The 23,898-nt window shown below is 40.2% G+C and overlaps 2 protein-coding genes across 9 annotated transcripts in view; one reads left to right on the top strand and one right to left on the bottom strand.

The window, feature by feature from the left end:
* Positions 1 to 23,898, top strand: part of GPM6B (glycoprotein M6B) — a 104,098-nt gene that overhangs the window by 56,076 nt on the left and 24,124 nt on the right. For 2 of the 8 annotated variants that reach the window (XM_035116836.3, XM_035116831.3), the window contains exons 1-2: positions 11,092 to 11,529; positions 21,163 to 21,282. The exons of 2 other annotated variants lie outside the window; for them this stretch is intronic. In XM_035116836.3, the coding sequence (XP_034972727.1) occupies positions 11,481 to 11,529; positions 21,163 to 21,282 (169 nt within the window). In that variant the 5' untranslated portion in view covers positions 11,092 to 11,480. Of the gene's footprint in view, positions 1 to 11,091; positions 11,530 to 21,162; positions 21,283 to 23,898 lie in introns of those variants that run through there. 4 more of the 8 variants (XM_088667731.1, XM_088667732.1, XM_088667733.1 and 1 more) reach the window with 2 other exon arrangements.
* OFD1 (OFD1 centriole and centriolar satellite protein) overlaps positions 17,833 to 23,898 on the bottom strand; it is a 63,906-nt gene continuing 57,840 nt past the window's right edge. The window contains exon 24 of the transcript XR_015949518.1: positions 17,833 to 17,851. The gene's annotated coding sequence lies outside the window, so the exon portion shown is untranslated. The remainder of the gene's footprint in view (positions 17,852 to 23,898) is intronic.

The raw sequence follows: 23,898 nt of genomic DNA, 5'->3' as shown, positions 1-23,898 counted from the left end.
TTGGGGTGGGGGGAAGGATCACTCTCCAAGCCAACCAGGCCAGCTGAATCAACTGGCAATGTCATAGCAAGATGGCATTAATACTAGCTTCCCTGCTGCAAGACTTGTCAACATCATTCTGGGCATATGGCTGTAAGACAACTTGAAACCACTTCGAAAATTGCCGTGCTAGACCAACCCCAAAGAACACATACTGAGGGTTGTATTCTGCATAGCACTATGTGAACGTTCTCTCAGTACAAGGGATTTCTGCTTGTGCAATAGAATGTTCTATCCTGTCCTCCCTGCATGCCCCCCAAATCTGTTCTAGGGGAGAGCACATGGTGTGGAGAAGAGGGAAAGTCCATTTGCACAAATGGAAACCCTTGGATTGAGAGGACGTGTTAGTTGAATACTGCCTATTGTCTGAAGGGGCCACAGGTTCCCCCTCTCTGCTCTAGGCATGGTGACGGCGATAGACATCTTTTGTTGCTTATCCCTTGCATGTGGCACCTGCATAACAGGGAGTTTTTGCTAGTTGTCGCTAACAAGGTGCTACTGCCCTTCCAGACCTCTTTGGCTGCCACTTTGGTTGGGTTTTATGAGCCTGCCTGGTTGTTGATTGTGTAGGCTGGCTTCTGGGTGAGGCAGTGCAAAAGCCAGGGACCCAAGTTAAACCAAACCACCCATCCAGCCCCAAGTGACATCTGTGCACAGAGAGCAGCAGCAACTGTTTCTGCATTGGTTTGCTAGAGGACACAAAGAAGATCCAACACCCCTCCTGTTGCCTTCATACTATTGCAGTGCCAATTTAAAAGTCAGGAACAGGCTGGTGTGTCACCCCAAAAAAAACAACAACCCATTGGATAAAGGATTTTCAATGTTTTTGCTACGTTTATATCCCACATTTCTTCCAGAGTGGCATTTGAATCATCACTAGGAGTCCTTCGTTCCATGCACTGACCAGACCCAAACCTGCTTGGTTTCTGCAAGGTGGAGGTCACCTGTGTTTGGAAGGGCTGTGGTAGAGCACCTGTTTTACCTGCAAAAGGTTCGAGGTACAATTCCCAATCATCTCCAATTAGAGCTGCAGAACCACTTCCAGTCAGTCCACACTTCTGTTTGCCCCATGCCTAGAAAGCAGTTTTCTTCTCGCCCTGCACGTTCTGGGCACAAAGCCAAGTGGTTTCCCCCTTTCCTCCTTTCCTGGGGAAAACCTGCTCTTTAGTGCTGAATCAGAGCAAATCTCAATCCGGAGAGAACCTGAATTGCTGTTTGCTCCAATTGAGTGCTAAAGAGCGGTTTCCCCCGAGGAAAGGCAGTGGGACAAGAGGAAGGAGGCGAAAGCCCAGGACTGAGCTAGATGGACCACTGGTATGGCTTGGTTTACAAAAGCTTCCTGTGTTCTTGCATCTTCAGATAAGACCCTGGGACCAAGTACAATCGGTACTTTATTAACATTGATCATTCTTAATTCTATATAGCGGATAAATTGTATCTACAGTTTACTGCATTCCATTATAAATTAACATTAATTGGTTATATTTATGCCCTCCCCCCCCCAAAAAAACCCTCACTGTAGCGCTTTTCAAAAACAGCAAAAGTCTCCTGTGTTGGAATTGGCTTGGCCTGCAGTGTGGTTTTGATTTTCTGATATTATGCAAACTATGTGACCAATTAAGGTCTGACAATCAACTGATTTCAGTCAGTAACTTGGGGAAGGGTTGCTAATTATGTTGTATAGCCCTGTAAGTGTAGCAGAGTGATATGGAACTGGGGAGATAAGACCCACAAAGAACCCAGCTGGGAGAAAGAAAAATGGCCTGTGACCGTCAGTTTAAATGACTCTCCTTTAAGAGCATAAAAAGAGAGAGAGAGAACCCTCTTCGAGTCATTTGGTTCATATTTAGCTTGTTTTCTTGCTATCATTTTTTATTGTTTGGATTCTGGTAGGACTCTGTCTTGTTTTTGTTTAGTACTTTTCTACTTTTTACTTTATTATTGTCTCATTGCATTGATTGCATTTCCCCAAATGAATTTATTAAACGGATTTGCCCAAAATAGTGGATTTTGTTGCACATATTGTAGCGCAGGAGAGGTGGTTTACAATTCTATTAATGACAATAATTTCCCTCACTGCAAGAAGTGAAGTTACCGGGAACCAGGCAGAGGGCCTTATTGGCAGTGGCACTCTCTCCTGCCAGATGTCAAGGAAATAAAGAACTTTTAGAAGACATCTGAAGGCAGCCCTGTATCAGGAAGTTTTTAATGTTTGATATTTTATTATGTTTTTATATTCCGCTGGAAGCTACCCAGAATGGCTGGGGAAACCCAGCCAGATGGGCAGGGTATAAACTATCTATCTATCTATCTATCTATCTATCTATCTATCTATCTGTTGTTTTTACAGTAAAGTGTCAACACAACTTCACAAAAATAAAATACAGCATAAGAAAATTAGAAAGCAGATAAAATTTTTAAACTCTGAACAATACAAGATACATAAAATGTTCACTCAACAATACAGTAAACTAATAAAGTACCAAGTCCTACCTATGCCACTAAAAGTTGGCCCTTCTATGTACAGTACATGTTTAAATGTGATGAATACTGTAGATAGAACAGGTAGAGAGAAAGGTAGAAAATGCAATGGCAGTTGCAGATGATACTCAACTAAGTCATACTCTATGAGTAAATAAACTGAAACCAGCATGGTGAAGCTACTTGTCCATCAGTTTCAGCAGGTCCAAAGTTGGATTGAACCCTGCATGTTTACATCTGTGCAAAGCCAGCATGGATCACAGATGAGAGAATATGCCAGTTGCCTGCAGCAGCAAAGACAATTGGCTGGCACATCTATGGCGCAGTTTGTTTGCTAAAACACTGTGAGTTTTCTAACCCACAAATAATTTAGCCGCTTCTCATGTACTTTGGGGGCATAGTTGTTACTGAGGTGCTCTCCCTTGAATAGTTACTGGGAGCTGGGCCTTGCTGTCATTTTAGTATCCCTTAAGGTACTGTGGGTTAAACCACAGAGCCTAGGGCTTGCCGATCAGAAGGTCGGCGGTTCAAATCCCTGTGATGTGGTGAGCTCCTGTTGCTCGGTCCCTGCTCCTGCCAACCTAGCAGTTCGAAAGCACACAGTGCAAGTAGATAAGTAGGTACCGCTACAGCGGGAAGGTAAACGGCGTTTCGGTGCGCTGCTCTGGTTCACCAGAAGCGGCTTTGTCATGACCTGGAAGCTGTATGCCGGCTATCTTGGCCAATATGAGTGCCGCAACCCCAGAGTCGGTCACAACTGAACCTAATGGTCAGGGGTCCCTTTACCTTTAAGGTACCTTAAAGTCACTGTCCTCTTGTCTAAAAAGAGAGGTTTTCTTGCCCTGGCTCTGTGAGCAGAAGGCTTAGGGACAGCCCAGGCAAGGAAGTTCTGTTTGTCATTGGGAAATTGTGGGTTCTAGTTTGACACATGGGTATTATAGACGAGGGTAAATCCTTTGGCCCGAACTAAGCCTAAAAATAGGATGTTTCTGTATTGCTGCAGTTTATAGTCTTGTTTCATCCTGTGTTAACTAGAGCCTTCAGGCATTGAGGGGCCTCAAGTAAATGAAGATTGCTCTTTTTATATAAATACAATTGAAGAAGAAAGGAGAACAGCAGCTTTTCTAAACCACATTCCATAGATATGTTTTTTTTTTTTGGCTTTATTTCAGATCAAGTTGTGTTGAACTTCCCATTGAAAACTATCACTAGTTAGCCATTCAGCCATCAGTTCAGGGTGAGGTAAATTGCATTTCATGTGTCTACTGACTAATGCAGTTGGAATGATTTTCTTCCTTGGGCTTCACTTCTCTTTGAAAATTTATCTCCTAATTATTTGAAGTCTAATGCCCTCTTCTAAAATAATTAGGTTTTGTACACTTCCAGACTGTTGCAACTGACAATACAAGAAGGTGGGTAGATGTCTTGCTGTGTACTTAAGCAGTGTTGTGCCTGCCTAGCTTTTTGCGTGAGAAAATGCCAGCATACCACCATTAAGAAAGAAACTTCTGTAAGTATTAAAATGAGTTGCCTAGACTGATTTCTTTAATTCTAAAATAGAATAACTATCACCACAAAGTGGCTCTGAGCATGAAATACAATTATCAATGCAGTAAAGATGAGTTCTAACACCATCACAAGTCAGTAAAATCATCTTAAAGACATTGCATTAAAAAAAAAATCAGTGTTTATCATCCTACTGTTTTCTGTTAGTCAAACTTTCCAACTAAACATATGTCCCTCTTTCATTTTAAAAAAGAAATAAAAATGGGTTAGAGATAAGGCAGACAGATAATTAAACTTCAAACACTGCTGCTACGAAAAGTCTTGCTGCTTTTTGTTTAGGCTTTGAAAATGCAGCAGCTTAAAGCCGCTATTGTATGGAGGGAAAATATGCTAATGTGAAGCACATTTCCCATCAGAATCCCTTTCAGTCATGTCATAGTTGAGATATGAATGATGATAAAAGGGGAAAGAATGGAGAGGCCTGTATTATGAGAGCACTGCTGTTTTGTTGTTATGCATTGAGAAAAGGGATGAATAGAGATGAAGAGTTCAGTCACCCATGAAGACCCATGGCCTCTTGGCTGCTCAGGGATGAGTGGGTTCTCATGGACTCGGTCTGTGCTTCCTTCCCGGCCAGCTCTTCTGGATATCTTCCCTTCTCAGGCATCCCATATCTGGGGCCGCCACACACCTCCCTTAAATACAACAAGGCCATGTACAATTAACTCGTTAAGTTTATGAGCAGGCAAAGTCAAAAGAGGAGACTAGCCCGGCCTGCTAGCTTATTGGCCTTGGTTTTCCTAACAAATGGAAAGGTTAGAAATATATATACAAATAATAATAAAATTGTCCAGTAGCACCTTGGAGACCAACTAAGTTTGTTCTTAGTATGAGCTTTCGTGTGCATGCACACTTCTTCAGATTTTTTATGTATTTCTACTGCGTCAGGCCAACACGGCTACCTACCTGAAATGGAAAGGTTGTATATCCAGATTTGATCACAAATTTTGGAGATTTGAGACTGCAGAAGCTGCTTCATGCATATCTGTGAATGCTTGTACCCAAGCAGGCAACCTTCTTTCTTCAGCAGCCTTTTAAAGAAGAGAGTCTCTGTGTCTATATCACCACACAATTTCAGGCATGTCTTGTCTCTCCTCATGCACATCTTCTCTGTCCACCTCTTCATAAATACATGTGTAATTTTCAAAGAGAAGTGAAGCCCAAGGAAGAAAATCATGTGTTCTTGGCGCCATGCTCAGAATTGACGTGCTAACTCCTGTGCTTGCCATCAATGTATTATTATTTTTCTAAGAGTTAGAGCAGGCATAGGCAACCTTGGCTCTCCAGATGATTTTGGAACTACAACTCCCATGATCCCTAGCTAACAGGGCCAGTGGTCAGGGATCGTGGGAGTTGTAGTTCCGAAACATCTGGGGAGCCAAGGTTGCCTATGCCTGAGTTAGAGCTTCAGGCTGCAATCCTATTCACATTTACCTTGCAAGTAAGCCCCACTAAAAGCAATAGAATTTACTTCTGTGCAGACAAGCATAGAATTTCAGTGCCAGTTATCATAGCATGAAGAATTTTGTGATGCGTTAACTGAGTACCAGAGAAAAACAGGTCCAATTGAGGAACCTGTTTGATGGACTTGAAACATGTCCCACCTCTGATGCGCGGATGGAAATATAATAGTCGCAGATCATGAATTTTGTGTGGCAGGGGGCACAAATATGTGATGATTTTGCCATTGGTTTTAGTGGGAGGTCAAATGCATTTAAGATATAAAAGCAGGTAATATTTATGCAGATTTCTGCCCCGCCCCCAATTTTCTCGGACTCATGTTGAGTTTCCCAAGGAAAGCGTTGACAACCCATGTCTAGAGTAGACAAAATGTTAGAAATAAATACTGTAGGCAATAATCCTACTCTGGCAAGGCAATTTACTAGACAGCCAATCTGGAGATACAGAATCAAGGCTGCTACTCTTGTCCTCAACTCACCCTACAGTGCTTTTGTGTTCAAGTTCATTGTGTATATAAAATCCCCTACTGTTTTGAGATTTGGCAATGCATAGTCCCAGACTAAACATGCAAATTTCTTAGCTTCTGTCACTTCAAGTAGTCCAATATTAAAGTAGACTTAACAAAAAAAAATCACCTGGAGTTTCAAAGAGCATGTTCTACTTGAGTGCATGATACAGTGTTGATGTGAGTGAAAGAGAACTATTAGACTTCAGCTGTCATTATTGATTGCTCCTGATTTGCATTCTCTAGGGCATTGTGAAGGGGAGAAAGAAGAGTTATTTTTTTATGCACACACAGGGGTCCAATCAAGACACAACTTGAGCCTGAGTTTCTTATGCACGAGGTATGAGGGAATGGCAGCTTAGAAGAGGTTGTGGGGAGCGTGGTGATAAGTTGGGAGCTCTGTAATCCAGTATTTTAGTACCGGTAAGAGAATTCGTGAAGAATATTTGAAGGTGGGAAAGTACAGTAAATTGTAAGCAGCTATCAATTATGCAAACTGGTATGTGATCTAATGAAATGAGACTTGATTGGAAGGATGCACACTCCATTTCAGAAAGAGAAGCAGAGGGAGCAAATCCAAGGAAAAAATCACAACAAGCACAGCAGAAGGAAGTGTTTCCCAAGATATTTACAGTATTAAAATGTGAAGTGTACTTGTGTACAGATAGCAGTCTAACAGACGTCTGGATTAAATTCAATGCTGATGACCCACTTTTGATCCAGCAGTGGCATTCGCTAATGCTTACACCATTTTTCACATCCTAGTGCAGCCCTTTACACCCCCTGAAAATACTTATGGAAGGCAGAGGAACCACACAGGTCAGCATAGAAGCTGGAATCGGTGCCTCTAGGTCGGTAGTTGTTCCGTGGGCAGGACGGCATAGCTGGATTTCATCCATCTGTTTCTTTTAATGTCCTGGATATGTAATATACCTGGATTCAAATATGAAGGCCTTGTTTGGATGTTGTGCTAAAATATGGTTTACATTTAATGAACCGGAGTGTTCCTTGGGCTCACGAGCTCCCCTCTACACCTGCAGTGAAGCCACAAGAAGAATGGAAGATTTTATTATTATTTTATTACTAATTTTGGGTTATATGCAGTTTAATTTTATGTCTGAACCCAGAAATGCTGTGGGGGTTAACAATGGTTTATGAAACAGGCATGAAACAGGCATGTTTCAATAAATTGTAGTCTGAATTAGCCATGATGTAACTGACTGCTTGGAAGAGAGGCAGAGTCCTATCTCACTTGCAGAGAAGTTTTGATAAGGAAACAACACTGGAGAAAAATAGTTGCTTCTCTTCTTGCTCAGAGCTCTCTGCCACTGAGCAGCATCCCCACACTCCTCAAAGTCCTTTTTGTTTGCCAGAGTGCTTGGAGGGAGAAGTAGGAGGCTTTAAACATTATTTAAAATTATTTAATCTTGTGGGAAGAATGGTTATTTATCTGCAGATACACACACACACACACAATTACGAAATGCATCCTTAAAAAACAATACAAAAGTATGAAACCAACAAGGCTCTGAAGTTGCTTGCATAGAGGGACAATGTGGTGTTGTGCTTAATGAGTTGGGCTAGGACTGTGAAAGGTACAGTTCAAGTTTCTGCTCAGCTGTGACCCTCACTGGGAGATTTTGGGCCAGTCTATAGTGCTCTCTTGTCTAACCCTCAAGGTGGTTGTGGTGATAGAACTATAGTTTGAAGTAATAGAGTTCATCTATGGAATTTGCTACCACAAGAAGTGGGACCACCTACTTGGATGGCTTTAAGAGGATAAGGCAACATTCCGGTGGAATAGGCTATCAACAGCTACCAGCCATGATGGCAGTGTTGTACTTCGACTGTCAGTTGCTGGGAATCATAAGTAGATGGAGTGCTGTTATGCTTACTTTCTGCTTAGGGGCTTCCCATAGGCTTCTGGCTGGCCACTGTGAGGATGTTGGACTAGATGGGCCACTGTTTTCATGCAGCAGACTCTTCCTATAAGATCGGGGTGGAAGAATCATGAATGCCATCCTTAATTCCTTGGAATAAGCGATGGCTTTAAAAAAAAACACCCCACAATGAGACTGCCATGAAATGGTTTTAGCTGGAAAAGAATGCACTTCCTAATTCTTCTGTCTCGCAATACAACAGCTTCCCTCTCCCTACACTATATTCCGCTAATGTTGGATCAGGGCTTGTTGAAGTTATGGGAAAGGGAGGAGTCATTTCTCTTGGTCTTCAGACGTAATTGTGCACAGACTCTTTGGGGCTGAACTCATCTGGCTACAATGGAGAATAAATTCTCGTGCATGAGGGAAGAAAGCCCTTTGAAGTGTGTGTGTGTGAGAGAGAGAGAGAGGGGAGAGAGAGAGAGAGAGAGAGAGAGAGAGAGAGAGAGAGAGAGAGAGAGAGAGAGAGAGAGAGAGAGAGAGAGAGAGAGAATAATTGGTTACTATCAGGTGACAGATAATCCGTACCATTTTCTGCATGTCCTGTTCCCTTTAACTTTTAGGCAAAAGTTACATTTCTTATGTGAGTCAGTATTCTGGGCCAGTCATAATTTCCCTTCTATTCCACACACGTTGATTTAGACTACCCCTCCCCTTTTTTAATAATGTTGAAGCAGCAAGGTGTAGGGAGCAATCCTCACAGTTGGTTGTGCCATATGTGCCATATAAAATTTCAGATACTGGTACTGACAATGTAAAATATTTAGGCAGAGAGCAGGAGTGCTGATCTAATATACATTTAAGTTGTGCTCATTAATGTAGATATGCTTCTGGAAATTTGAAATACATCTGTTCTAATGTCTTAACTTGCTAGTCCAAGTAGGGTGGTGGCCAGAGAAGAAAATTTGTTTTCTGTTGATGACAAAATTCACAAACTTAGCTCGGTTGTATTGTATGTTATTCTTTAATAGCCTCCTGTAATGCAGACTGATCATTTTGAAAATACTTTGAATTTTGAAGGATGTAAAATTGTGCTTCTTCTCTTTTGTCACTGATTCTCTCCCAAGCCTTGTCATATTATTGTTTCCAAATTTCTCCTGAATTGTGTCACACTTGCTTCCAATTTGGTGTTCCTAGTTTCTGTGGTTTGGCCATGGTTCACTGATGGTATTATTTCTTGCACTTATGGGGGTGAAGAGTTATCTGATCTTTAAGGATACATATCTTTGGACTGGTGCCTGCGAGGGCTCATCCCATCTACCATGGGCTAATGCAGATGTGGGGAACCTTTGGCTTTCTGGTTGTTGCTGAACTACAACTCCTATCATCCTTGGGCCTTGGCCATGCTTGCTAGGACTGATGGGAGTTGAAATTCAGCAACATCCGAAGGGCCAAAGGTTCCCCAACCCTGGGTTAGTGTTTGAAGGAGGGAGTATGTAGGAATCTTTTTTAACATTGTGGTGTGGGGAGAAGTGTAGCTACAGATATAGTGGTGCATCACACAAGGTTTCCTAGGAGGTTGTATGACTGAAAGAGAGCTGTTGCATCTCACACTACCGTAGATGTTCATATCTTGGTAGTCTCCAAGTGATGTTAGAAAATGTCTTTTTAAAAATGGAGTTGGGTTTTAGCAGTAAATATCTAGCTATATCTCATAGGTTTCTCATAGGGAAAGACCATAGGGTGAAACCATAGCACACTGTTCAGATAATGCAATGCTTTGCCATGCACGCAATTTTCAAGGCTCCCGGACACACACATTTGGTGAACTCTGGAAATGGAAAAGGGTTCACAAAAGTAAGGCACCAGTCATGTGTTTTGAAAGGGAAAAAGAACCCATGGGATTAGGTAACCTCAAGCATGTTGAATACTTCATCCCCCACCCATCCACACCCTGGAAGACAGGGGGAGATAAGTGGACACGACAGGTGAGAAGTCCCAGGAGCCATTGTAATTGTGATGAAGTAGGAAAGGGTATCCAACTGTTCTCCTTGATGAATTAGCTGTTCCTTTATGCTGTCTCTTGCGCTGAATTTAGCAGGTTGGTATTTACCTGGGATTTTTGATTTTGTATTTGATAGCTTTGTAGTCTAGTTTACTGCTCTCTGAGGACAGATCTGAGCATTGAAGAAAAAGCTCATGAGACTGTCAGCTCAGAATGCAGGGGGTGAGTGGGAAGAAAACATGTTTGAATGCTGTTGGTCACTGCAGGCAACCTCTGCACATGGAAATCTAGCATGACAGAAGCTCCCCAACTCTCCTTAGATGCTAGGAGTTTATGACTCTGAAGAATACCTTCTAACACACACCACGAAATAAAACACTTCCTCTGGTTTTTCATCATCTGTATTAAACTTGAGAACCCGGTTTGTGTGCAAATGTAACATCTGCCTCAGATCTTTTTCAGACCCCCTGTGCATAGTACAAAACAAACAAAATAACTGGCAAAGAAAATGTTTGACTTTCAAAAATCTTCAAGCCAATGTCTATTACATTGGCTCGGCGAATGATGTGCTATGCTCCGCCATCTCCTGATAAAAATTTGCCTATGACTGGATGAGGACACCCTGTCGTCTTTTTTTAAGCTTCTATTTCAATAAGGACGCTCCTTCGTAAATGGAATATAACTTTGGAACTTGGAAAGTTGAGATCTTATGTACCTCTAGTATTCGTCTCACCTGTGCGCCTCCTCTCTTCACTGGTCATAATAGATTAACTGCCCCAGAGATGTGAGAACCTTCTCACTACCATATAAGCACATGGTACTCACATAGTTATTTGATGGGCATAGATGTGCATTTATTTTCTAAACTGCGTTCAAACCATGCATCCTTCAAGTCAAAACCTAAAACTACAAAGGAAACAGGCATGTTCTTTGTAAGAACTGGGGGCATGTGGAATTAATAAAAATTCCAAGCATAATAAATAGGGGATAATCATGGGAAAGGGAGTCTTGTTGTCATGTGATGCCATGGGCTCTCCTTAGAGATCGCGTATGGTGAGGGGTGAGTGTCATCGCTGAGTCATGCAACAGGAGGGGGCTCTGCTCACTCCCTCAGATACAGCCCCTCTTCTGATGTCACTAATCTATTCTGCACCACAGAATTGATTAACATTCATAGGGAGAACAGGAAAGTAGAGACCATGTGAAAAAAGGGAGGCTAGCTGGATTTATCCCCCCCTTCACGCTCCCATTGCAAACACGAGACAATCGAGCACAGACCTGCTATTTTATAACTGGGGTCTCTGACGTATGGCTGAGTCTTTCCTGGCAGAGATCTTTATGGACCAGTAGGCAGATCGAAACTAAAGCTGACACGACTTTGTGCATTTTGGAAAGGAGCGTAATCTACTGTAGTGAGGAACAGAGCCACTCAATCACTGCGGCGGTAAATAGGAGACAGAAGGGAAGGAAGAAAGAAGGAAGAGAGACTCTTTGCTGGGGGCGGGGAGCGAGAGCATTTTTGGTGGATGGTATAAAGCCAGCCATGGAAACTGCAGCGGAGGAAAATACAGAACAAAGCCAAGAGAAAAAAGGTACCCAGAGGACTGAACAATAGACTGTTTAAATCTTTTTAAGAACCTTAAGTGAAAAGATTTAGGCTATGTTTGTCACTCTCTTTAGAGCAGTGCTTAAATTATCATTATGGCATCTTCTAGCTTCCAGTGGGTTTTATGGTGTATGGCTTGACAGCAGATTAATCGAACAGCCATCTCTCCCAACATTTCTAAGTTGGCGTTTTCAGCCATCTCGAATCCCATGAAAAAACCCGGGCTGTATTTTTTGCAGTTTAGATAAAAACTCTGTGTGTGTGTGTGTGTGTGTGTGTGTGTGTGTGTACACACATACATACATGTCTTATTCACACATTTTGAGTCTGATGGTAGGGGTTTTGGTGATCCAGTATTATTGTAACATGAAGCTTTCTGCCAGTGTAGACATAATGGCTTGTTTTCTTTTTCTTTCTTGTACACCATTTATATGTTGCATTTCTATAATATTTGGGGGAAGAGAATGAGGCAGTAATATTTTGCAAATATTAAAGTGCACAATAGTGTTTAGCAAATGTTCCAATTGAGAGACTTACAGACCAGAAAATGGCAGTGTGGCAAGAGAAATAAAATCTGAATGTTGCTGGTTGTTGTTGTTCTTAATGATCAATGAAACAAAGTTAACAGCCTGCATTATTTCATTCAATTGCACTTCTCTGTAGCAGGCTAGTGTAGTTACGGTATTTAGAAACTTTGCAGCCGTTTACACTTGTATAAAACCACTGACTTGAAAGGGAATGAGCACACACTAAAGGATTGGTTCCAGTATTTTATCTTATTTGAGAAATTCTAAAACTTACAGGACCTGTTATATATGTTGTTACTAGTGGTTTCTTTGTAATGCATCCTAAATTGCTAATGAATACTTCTAAATTAACAGTTTAGAGTGTCCAGAAAAGAATCTGTTAGTTAAATGTACAGTGATGTGATACATATTCTGCAAATTTTAACTGTGTTGCTCAGTGGAACATCTAAAACATACAATATTATAAGAGCTTCAATTTCAATAAAGTAAAATTTGGTGAACAGTTCAACCAGTGTATAAATTAATAGCCTGGATATTCTACCTGAAACATGACAATCCTAAGGAATTAAAACATATCAAAACACTAGTATGCCCATGATGGGGACAAACACCCCAGAAGGTTGTTGCTGTTGTTGTTTCAGTGGATAAAGTTGTTTTTAAAAGGTGCTTCTAATAAAATGAGCCCTCCAAAGTGTGTACAGATCCTTTTTCTTTCCTTTCCTTTTTTTAATATTCTTTACTGAAAATTATTTAAAAGTACACAGATGTACAAAAATATGTTTTAAAAGAATTCTCATACATTTCAACTCATACACATAAGAATAAGATCCTTTTTCAATATTGCTTCATAAGTAGTTGCATTTTGAATTTCAAAAGATACACTCTTCGTTAAGTGAATGGATGAGAAAATTGTGTACCTCCAGGCCAAGAAGTGAATTGTACTTAGAAATGAATGTCCTTGAAATCAATGAAACTTCCACCCGGAGGTCTTTAGGAATGGAGTGTAAGGTATATTCATTATTTCCTTCACCACCCCATCCTTGCAAAGAAAGTTAATTGGTGGCAACTAAAGAACTGCTTAGCCTTTGCACCAGCTTGATGGGATGGATATAATGTATCATCTATCTATCTATCTATCTATCTATCTATCTATCTATCTATCTATCTATCTATCTATCTATCTATCATTATCTACCTACCTACCTACCTACCTCTACATATCTCAATGCCATATTGCAAACCCCTATTGAAAGTTTTCTGTATTCCAGAAGCAGTTTGCTTTGCAACTTGGGATGGGTGTTGTGTTGCTGTTTAAGAAACACAAGTGCGAACTCCCCTTAGGCTCATAGTCTTTTTGATCATGGCCCATGTCTAAAGCATATCAGGACTAGTGCCGTGTATGTGCCTTTAAACATCACCTAAGCTTGCGGAATCGTTCTACGTTTAAGATGACACTTCTGATTTTGCTATTGTTTCCTGACTTTAGTTAGTTTGCTAGATTGCATGGACTTCTTTGGAAGTATACCATTTTCCCTTGATGGTCTGTAAAGGGTGCGGCTTATAAAGTCTTTAAAAGAAAGTAATCACCCACATTATGATGATCCCCTTTGTAAGTGGGTTAGGTCTACAAAGATAAATAAAATATGAATAGTTCCCCTCACCTAAAACTCAGACCAGACTCTGACTATATATGCTTTGGGTATTAATACTATTTTTAAAAAAAATTGATTCCATTTACATTTCTAAATGGCAATTTCAGAGACATTCCCAGCTGAAATAAGGAGGATGTAAGCATTTTACTAGGCTTTTAAATCCTGTCAGGGGTTTTTTTCTCTTTCATTTTTTTAGAATAGAATTTAGATATGCATAATTTCTTTGGGTGGTGTTTTAGATTTTGTTTGTAGTATTTAACACCCAAGGACCTTTATAGATATTACTGTGGGTTGTTTTTCCAACCCCCTTTGCAGTATTATTTACAAGACACATAAGAATTTTGTACTGCTTTCAGGTGTATGACACACCATGGGAACTTAATATGGAGAAAAATGTCAATACACAAACCCTTTCACACTGTTAAAACCTGTATCAGAATCCCTAGATATTTTTTTAGAAAAATATTGCAAATGTTTTCTAAATAATATGACTTTTAAAAATGTAATTATGCCCATTTAAAAGAAAACCTGTCTTAAATTGTAGCATATTTTTTCATTGGTCATCTCTATGAAGCAATTGTTGGTGTGTTATCGAAATGTCCGATATTGAACAAGGAAATATCAGCACACTTGACACTATTAAAATATATAGTTTTGATTATTTTAAATATCCCCTTGTATGCAAATAAAGATTCAAGTGTTGAGGTGATTGAAATAATTGTTGGTACATTTTGAGTGAAATCTTCTGCCCACACCCATAAGACTTCTGCAATTGATTTTCAAAAACAAGTGCAGTGGACCTATTATCCTCATTTTTGTAGCATTCTAGAAACACACAACAGTGTTTCTACAAAAAAACACACACACCACAATGCTTTTTCTTGAATTGTTGAACAGCAATAACCTACTGTCATAGAAAGGAATCCATAGCTGTAAAGATTAGCACACAGAGTGAATAAGTTGGATACCAGAGCAAGTTACTTACACTTTGGTCCTATTGAAATCAACATGAAATTATACTTATGACTAACTTAGGTGTCATTGAAATCAATGGGACTTGCGTGCCATTAACATGATGGTTCTATGCCCATGGTGGCACCATAGTGCATCTACTTTTTCATTCTAATGTACTGTGAAATGTTTTTAAATCCTTGAGACCTTGGCATTTAATTTTTGGTGAATGTGTAATTAAAATACGTTTCAAACTAAGTATGTCTCATACTATAAATCTCTAGAACTGCATGGAAAAAAGATTAGCCAAAAAATACAGAGTGTGATTTGCTGTATCCTTAAGGCTTCCGTTCCTCTGGAGAGGAGCCATTGTGGCATTTGCTGTTCTTTTAATTGGTGAAACTGGGTGACACTCTTGTTAATATGCTGCTTTATTCCGATTATCAAATATCAAAGGAGTAGGGTATGAACATTGTCCGTGGAAATGTTGAGCAGATATTTTACAGGCTGCAAGACAGATTGAGTGCATTTAAAGCTGAAGGTTTATAAATTATTGTAAATGACAGGGTTTATCTTCCAGGCATTAAATTAAATCAAAAAGTGAGGGTGGGGATAGGCGGATTTACTGAGATGGAATAAATGGGTAAAATGAATGCCATTTTGTATCAGCAGAGGAGGAGGAAATACATCCAGATACATATTAACACAGACAAGATGTTTGTATTAATTTGGGGTGGGGATACTATCCCAATAAGTAAAGCACAGGAGAAAAATGTTATGCAGTATTTCTTGTAGATGTCCAGAGCAAACTGGCTAAAAGGTTATGGTATATTTAAAAAGCAAATTCCAAAAGAATTGCTACATTTGAGTAATGTATGAAATGATGCTTGTTTTATACAGCAAGCAAGCAAAACCTGAACACACAAAATACACTGTTTGGGCTGCAGTGCTATGATAACTTCCTTGGGAGTGCACACCATTGAACTCAGTGGTACTTACTTCTGAGAAGACATGCCTATTAAAAGGACTTCAGCATTTGACTATTGACCATCCTGTGAGAAATTGCTGAGAGATTTCAGGTGGAAGGTGCATTGCCATTAAAAATACGGAAAATATGAAATGGTGAAATCGTAGCGAAAAAAAAGAAATAAAATCAGAGTTTTCAGGAATCTAAATTGTAGGCTTACATAGTACAAGCACGTTTAAGTGTGTATATTTGAGATCAGTTTTAATGTTACAGAATCTTTGAATTAACTCCAGCTACTTCTGCTCACCAGCAGTCACAGGTAGGATACTGTTCATGCCCAATCATACTGTTGTCTTCCTATGTGTTTTACATTTTACTGTAGGTCACTGGCACCATATAAAGTTACTTGTATTTTAAGGTTCATTAAGCTTTCAATATTTACTTAGGATTTGTGGCATATTGTGTGATAGCACGGAACCGAGATATGTCAGAAACCATGGTTTAGATCAGGGGTAGAAATTGCAAATTTACCTGATCCTTACAGTGTTTAATAAACTTGGTGAATGCTCATCATTTTTGTTGTTGTTTAGTCATTTAGTCGTTTAGTCGTGTCCGACTCTTCGTGACCCCATGGACCATAGCACGCCAGGCACTCCTGTCTTCCACTGCCTCCCACAGTTTGGTCAGACTCATGTTGGTAGCTTCGAGAACACTGTCCAACCATCTTGTCCTCTGTCGTCCCCTTCTCCTCAATCTTTCCCAACATCAGGGTCTTTTCCAGGGAGTCTTCTCTTCTCATGAGGTGGCCAACGTATTGGAGCCTCAGCTTCAGGATCTGTCCTTCCAGTGAGCACTCAGGGCTGATTTCCTTAAGAATGGATAGGTTTGATCTTCTCACAGTCCCTGGGACTCTCAAGAGTCTCCTCCAGCAGCATAATTCAAAAGCATCAATTCTTCGGCGATCAGCCTTCTTTATGGTCCAGCTCTCACTTCCATACATCACTACTGGGAAAACCATAGCTTTAACTATACAGACCTTTGTCAGCAAGGTGATGTCTCTGCTTTTTAAGATGCTGTCTAGGTTTGTCATTGCTCATCTTTAGAGAATGGGATTAGTTACATAAGTATGGCCAAAAAATAATCAAAACCAATTCTTCCTGGTTTAGCAATTATTCACAGGCATGTGAGCGTTGATGAACACAGTTCCCTTGCCCTGCAAAGGCTATGCTACTTCATTTTACTTTTAAAATGGAGCTGCCCTCTCCAATGAAATGAACATCTCCCCAGACATATTCAGGTTCACACAGAATTCTTGATTTGAGGGATGCTATGACTTCAACTTATCATGTATTGTTTCTCTGCAACTGTCAGGGGGCCCATGATTGATAGGTTGCACCTAGTTGCAATGATGCACAGAGCCATGGAATGACAAAACATGGTGACAGTAAAAATGGCACCATCATGGTCTAACAAGGGTGATAGGTAGAAATGGGTATTCATGCACAGATCACAATTCTAGAGGTGACTGAACAAAGAAACGGGCCAAACATTAGAGTGTGCAGTTGTGCTCTGCACATGCTTCTGTGCTCAAAGGTCACTTCTGCCAAACAGATGGCTGCTGTTTGTCTGCTTTGACAGTGCACAGCACCTGTTTGGGAGGACGGGAGGAGGATTCAGACCCCTTCCATCACAGGTGATTGGTGCTGTCAGCCATCTGTTCAGCCATGCATCACCTGGTGATAAGAGCTGAGCTTCCCCAAAGCATCGCTGCTTTTCTGCATGCATGGATTGCATTTGGAAAAGAAGTCATACAAGAGGAGATTGCTTAGATCAGAGGGGCTCAAATAATTTACAGAGGAAAATGTTAATGAAGTCAATACGCTTACATAATTTAAGTAATATTCTTATGGAAGGCTTTAGCTGTTGCAGCATAACCCTCTGTGGCATACTGTGCAAAACTTGACGTTTATTTACTCTTTATGTACAGAGAGAGAGAGGCCCTTACAACAGGTCTCCCAAGGGATGCAAAATTTGGTGTACCAGCATGGCTAGGACTGTGGGGCACAGGTTTGTGTTAATGGCACCTTCATCTCTTCCTTTTCCATGATGACCCTAGTATGATCTTCTTGCTGTGGTGCAGGAGTCTTTTCCCAGCAGTGATGGAAGGGTTCAGGTGTAGCCTTGTCTTAGCACTGAGTCTGTCCATATGTCCTGCCACAGGCCAAGAACACATTAAAAATCATTTGTTTAAAATAAACCTGTACAAGGGCATTTAAGTAATAGTACACCGTGTTTCCACTTTAGATTACCCCATCCCATCTAGAGAAGAGTAATGCCTCTTAATTGCGCTGTACTGGTCACTAGTTTCCTCAAGGAAAAACTACAACTCTCTGGGCCATAAAAGTGTCTTTAAGAAAGGGAAGGAGCCGCAGGTTGCTTCCATGTTAGCCCTTTTTCTCTGGGATTATTATCTGCTCTCTCACTTTTGAATGTAATCTGGATGTTCTGTTTTTTAAAAAGTGAACAAAGCTTGACCGTTCCAAGTGTGTGTGAGAGAGAGAAAGAAAGAGAGAGAGAGAGAGAGAGAGAGAGAGAGAGAGAGAGTACACAGGTTGTTGTAAGATCACTGCGGTGTTCTCCATGTTTTCCTCCTATGCCTTCTGCCCCACAATCTGATAAATTTTGACTAATTTTCCTGCAATACAATGCAATGGCAACTCCAGCCTGTCAAGTGTGGATAGACAAAGCACTATTAAGATTTTTCCAGGGCTTTTGCGCCTTTAAATTAAACACTTCCTTTTTTCAGGTTCTTCCTGTGTAATTGCTTCCTGTTGATCCCATTCTGAAGGATTTAATGAGTAATTGCCCGTTGAATAGATGCTCTGAATGTTAGTTTCTGTTCACGTCGAGAAATGAATAAGTACCATTTCACTATTAAAATGAAAAGAGAAAGGAAATAAGTAAATAAAGTGTCTCCTTCGGTGGGAACATAAACTGACATCAGGGCAATTCAGAGAGGCTATTCAAGGAGTAATTGCTCACTAACCCCCAGCTGGGATCAATAGGAAGCAATAACAGAGGCTGAACTTGTAAGCAATAAACTATATATAAAGTTGGCAGGGCTGAATGGAACTTACTTGTGAGCAGGCGTGATAGAACTGCTAGTTAACATGGTGCTATGTTTTAATCCTGTGAGGAACCTCCATTTTGATTCTTCCTCCAGCAATTTGTGAAGAAGCAGTGCCCCAGTAATACTAAAGGACGCTAATGTGGAAGCAGTTCGGAGAAGCATAATTACAAAGCTCACATAGAGAGACAACTGCATAACCCATATATGGAAAAAAAAATGCTGCAAATGATCAGCCAGCCCTCCATTTTCTTGTTTGAGATCATGGTCAGCTGCTGTGGCGTCCATTGTTGGCCTAAAGACAGAAGACTGATTGTGCGTTAGGCGGAAACAGCCACAGCTGAATAACATAGACATATGCTCAAGGAAATGTTGATAATTAGCTATCTAAGAGAGGATTTTTCTCTTAGACAGATATAAAAAGTGTATGTATCAAAAATAACTTAGTCCATGGTGGTTAAACTCCTTAGATATTTGCTGCAAGGACTCAGATTCTTTATAGAATCAGCGTTGGCTTTATGAGATAGGTGCAGATGCAAAAGATTTCACTTCCATTTGAAATCCACACACATTTCCTTTAATTTTGTGGTTATATAGCTGCAACCGGGTTGATTTGCTTTTTATTCTCCAGGGAAATCTGAAGCAGTTTAGTTGCCTCAAAACCAAACTGAACTCAAGATTGATTTGCAAGAAGACTTGGAAAAGCTTGAATAGAATATTTAAAGCATGCTCCATAAACACTGCAATGGTGATTTCACAACCTTATTCATTTGAGTGGGATTTCCACTTAAACCCCATAGTAATGAACAGAGATTGTACAGAAGTTATACCATTTGGAAAGCTTGGGTCCTATTTCTCCACAAAACCTGTTGCATGCTCCTTAATAAAGTTTTAATGTCTTAAGAATATGGAACCAAATACTAAAGAACAACAGTGCATTTGAGGAAAGGTCCATCTTGTGTTGATTTCTCCACAATTAAATACACCTGATAATGAAATGCCTTGGTAGTGTTTATCAAAAGCATCTTCCCAACGTTCAGGGCAGTTAGACTTAGATGTTATTTCCTAGTAGAATATAAAGTACTGCATGTTATTGGTTACTATTTAACACTGCTTAACTTAACAACTCCAAGGAGTATGAAGAGAGGGACTTGGTGAAGCTAATGCATAAAATTTTGGCTTAATTTGTAAATCATAAATTATTGTTTGGCTTCTAAATCAGCATTTAGATATTTTGTAATATTTATATTTAATTATTTTTATGTTGATTTCATTGCTATTAGGGATAGAGAAGAAATTTGATTTCGTTAGCATTAAATGGGAAACTACCTAATTCATGCTCCCAAACAAATATGTGAAGTGAAACATAGCTCCTCTTTTCTGAATTTTGCAATGTGTACAAAAATGCAACATAGCATACAAATCTGCATTATATATGAGGAAATTGTTGGCATAAACGTGCATATTAAAACTGCATACAAAAATGTGTTTATTAGGAGAAAATTGCACTAAAATGCTGGTGAATTTCTAAACTGCTTCAGAAATGTGAACAACTGAATTTAAGACGGGAAGAATGAAAAAGAGAGAGAAACCAAACTTGAGAGATTTCTTCATCCCTAATTTATATTGGTCTAATAAATAGCATGCTATCAAATTATCAATGGAACCTGCCAGTGTAACCTCAAACAATTTTGCACAATATGCTACAGCTTTGCCTTATCTACTTGTTTTCTCAAGATGCTAACTGTGTAATACTGCAACAGTTGAAATTGTGCTTTGATTCACCCCCCCCCCACTCCATCTGGGAATGATAATCTTGCTCTGCTGGGTTTAGTGAAAAGTTAAAAATAGTAAATGTAGTTTCCCACAACTAGGATAGAAAAGGTTGCTGTAATCTATCAGCTATAGAATGGATTACAGCCAGTAAAGAAGGGAACAGAGGAATGCATGTGATAAAGGATGGAAATGCCATAAAAACTGAGAACAGCTTTCCCCAACCTTGTGCCCTCCAACTCCTATCAGCCCCAGCCAGCCAGCAGACGGGAGATGTTATCCAAAAAAATATGTGGAGTGAACCAGGTTGGGGAATGCTGTTCTAGAGTACTAGATGCTACTGATATGTCAACATACGAATTTAAATGTGCTCTGAGGAATCTAGCAGGCTTCCTAAATTCTAATAATTGCAGCCCCTAGAATCTAATGCTAGTTATTTCACCCCCTTCTTCTGATTGGTGTGTGGGTGTGGCTGGCTTCTGTTACGAAATCTCAGCATAAATTTATGCGTTCTCGCTCCCTTTCCTGCTTTCTTTGTAGTAAATCTGAATTGAATAAAAGTACTTAAAGTAAAACTGAACTTTGCTGGAGACACTGACTTTTTACCACCTAAAATTGGCAGTGATCACCAGACCAGAAATGGAAATTGGCAGGTACCAATGGATGTACAGGAATTCAAGGCTACACCAGTACCATCATGTGCCAGCATTGAGAGGCAATGTTAGTCCTTTGGGGATTCAAGGTAAATAAAAGGCTGGGGGTCTAATATCTTAACTGGAGAATTTAAATATAATAGCACCATAATAGTCATTTTCCTAGCTGTAGCAAAAATGTTCCTAAATATATATGTTGATGTGCCTGATTCTCACTTGACAGGATATTTTGTTGTCTGTTTCAACGCATTTGTTCAGAACTGTTTTTCAGAGTAAGACATATTTTGCATCACTTACTTGGCTGCTCAGAATAATCTTTAAAACTGCCCATATACAAGAAGTCAAATGGTCTTCCACATAGCCTTTGCAGTCCAGACATTTGACTTCTGTGGTTCTCGAGGGAGTAATATATCCTACTTTAGACTTTATTTACACCCTAGACTTAATTTACACTCATACTTGTTTCTTGGGACTGTTTTCCCATTGGTTCAGTGATTGGTAGTTTCTGTGGAGAGTTGTGAGTTAGGTATCCTTCATAGCAGCCAGCTTTAACTCCGCTCCCTATTGTCGTCGTTGGGCACAAATGCCCATAAGTCCCAGTCAGCATAGCCAACAATTATGGGTGATAGGAGCCATATTTCAACAACAGCTGGAGGGCACCAGGTTGGGAAAAGTTTCATTATAGATATTTAAAATATGTAGTGGTTTTGAATCTGAAGGCATTTTTGACTTGGCCTTCCTCCTTGCTAAAAACAAACTTGCATATTTAATTTGCACCATATGCTCTTTCATAATTTCCCCCCTTCCAAATTCTTTTATCATCCTTAGTGGACAAGAAGGCCTGAAGACCAGAATGTAAGCTTTCCAGCAGTAATGCATAAAGATCTCTGCCTGCTGATTTGCTATGGCACTCAAATTTTACAATCACATTTTTTGCAGCTGGCATGGAACATGTTATTTATTTCATTTTATTTAAGGCATTTCTATTTCACTCATTAGCATTTTTAAGCAGCGCGTTAACTTGGAGGATGAAAATGTCTTAGTTTAAGCAACCAGTAAGAATGTATAGTAAGATAGCAAGGATAAATTTTAAATTGGATCTGAGAAAGCAAGACAAAAAGAGAACAGATATTAGTGTGTCAGTGATTGTCTAATGAAGTTTTGTTGTGCTTAGTCTTGTTTTCTGGGCAGCTTAAAAGCTACAGTAGCCTATTGGTCAACTGGATGTACAGTTCAGTAGATATTTTTTAATTGAGATGTCAGTAATCAGATGCAGATAAATAACATGGATCTGCAAACTATCTCTTCCCTCAGTAATAAAAAGCAGATGGTTTAGATTTTTTAAGCCTAGAAAAATAGCTCCATCACAGTGAATGCTTGCTTTATTATTGATTATGGCTTTGGGGTACATTTTGAGATATGTGAGATCACTGCCTCAGCTGGAAAGATACAGGTATAAGAAAGAAAACCTAGATTGTGGAGGACAGACTTCAGTTTTGTGATATATACTTGTTTTTCTTTTCATCTACCAACAGTAGCCAAGTGTTTACATAGTCAAAGGGAGCAGCATAAACTAGAAGGGGGGGTCTCATTCTCAGCCTTTTCACACTAAAATGCACACCTGGTTTTCCACTAAGCTTTTTTTGTTTCAGCAGCCCAATTAAAACAAGCCTTTCCATTGTTACAGTTGTTAGAACAACTGGAAGTAAGAAACCCTTGGCAGTAAGTAGGGTCCCAGCCTGTCTTTTGCATCCTCCCCAACCTAGGTACTCATCTCCTATGCTAGAGGATTTTTGCCAATTGGCAAAAAAATCTCTTCGGGAAGGAGCCAGAGAGGAACAGATGGGGGAAAAATCACTGTTCTTACCCTGGGTAGGTGTTATACTCTGGAGCTGGGTTGCACCTTATAAAGCCACTGCAGAAGGGATAGAAGGTAACTAATGCTGGAACTTGGCTCCCCTTTGCTTTCCTTATAACAAAGAATCAGTGGCGGACCATAGTGTCTCAAATTTCAATGGTGACTGCCTGATGCCAAAATCTGCCCCCGCCCACCAGCCACTTGCCTTCCATTGGATTTCATGGTTGGGGTTCCTGCTGCAGCATCCCAGAAGCTCCACACTCAGTGCAACTGAACCAGTCACGATTCCCTAGGTCTGCCTTTGAAATTGTGTTGAGGCCCATTAGTTAGGGCTGCCATACACCTGGAATTTCCCTGACGTAGCTGGAATACAGCAGTCGGAAACAGTGTCCGGGCAGAAATCACTTAAATGTCTGGGGAAATCTGGACGTATGGCAACCCATGTTGGAAACCTAGATTTCTGGCAAATTTCCTTAGAATTAGCTCAACAACTTCTCTCTCTCTCTTTAGATTTTGCAATAAAAATTCAACAACTTTGGCCCCCAAAATATGGCAACCTTACCATTAGTAAGGTTGGGTAGTTGCACAAATTTCCTCTATGCCCTCCCTCTTTTCATACCATGCTCCAGGTGGGAGAAACTGTAGGCAGATCTTTGCAGGGCATCTGGGGGCTCCTTATAGTCGTTGCTTTCTCTTCCCCCATAGGATAGGGCTCCCACTCTGTCTAGCACCCTCTACCTCTTCTTACACCAGGTTGGGCAAACAGGGTAGACATTTTACTCATAGATTGTATAGAATTTGCCCTTCGTGAATTATCCCCTCACACAGGCCAAGTCTTTCACTGCTA

This window comes from Zootoca vivipara, chromosome 4, assembly GCF_965207765.1.
Source record: "Zootoca vivipara chromosome 4, rZooViv2.hap1.1, whole genome shotgun sequence".
NCBI classification, from domain to species: domain Eukaryota; kingdom Metazoa; phylum Chordata; class Lepidosauria; order Squamata; family Lacertidae; genus Zootoca; species Zootoca vivipara.
Note: the sequence above shows the minus strand (reverse complement) of the source record. Positions and strands in the feature narration are given on the sequence as shown.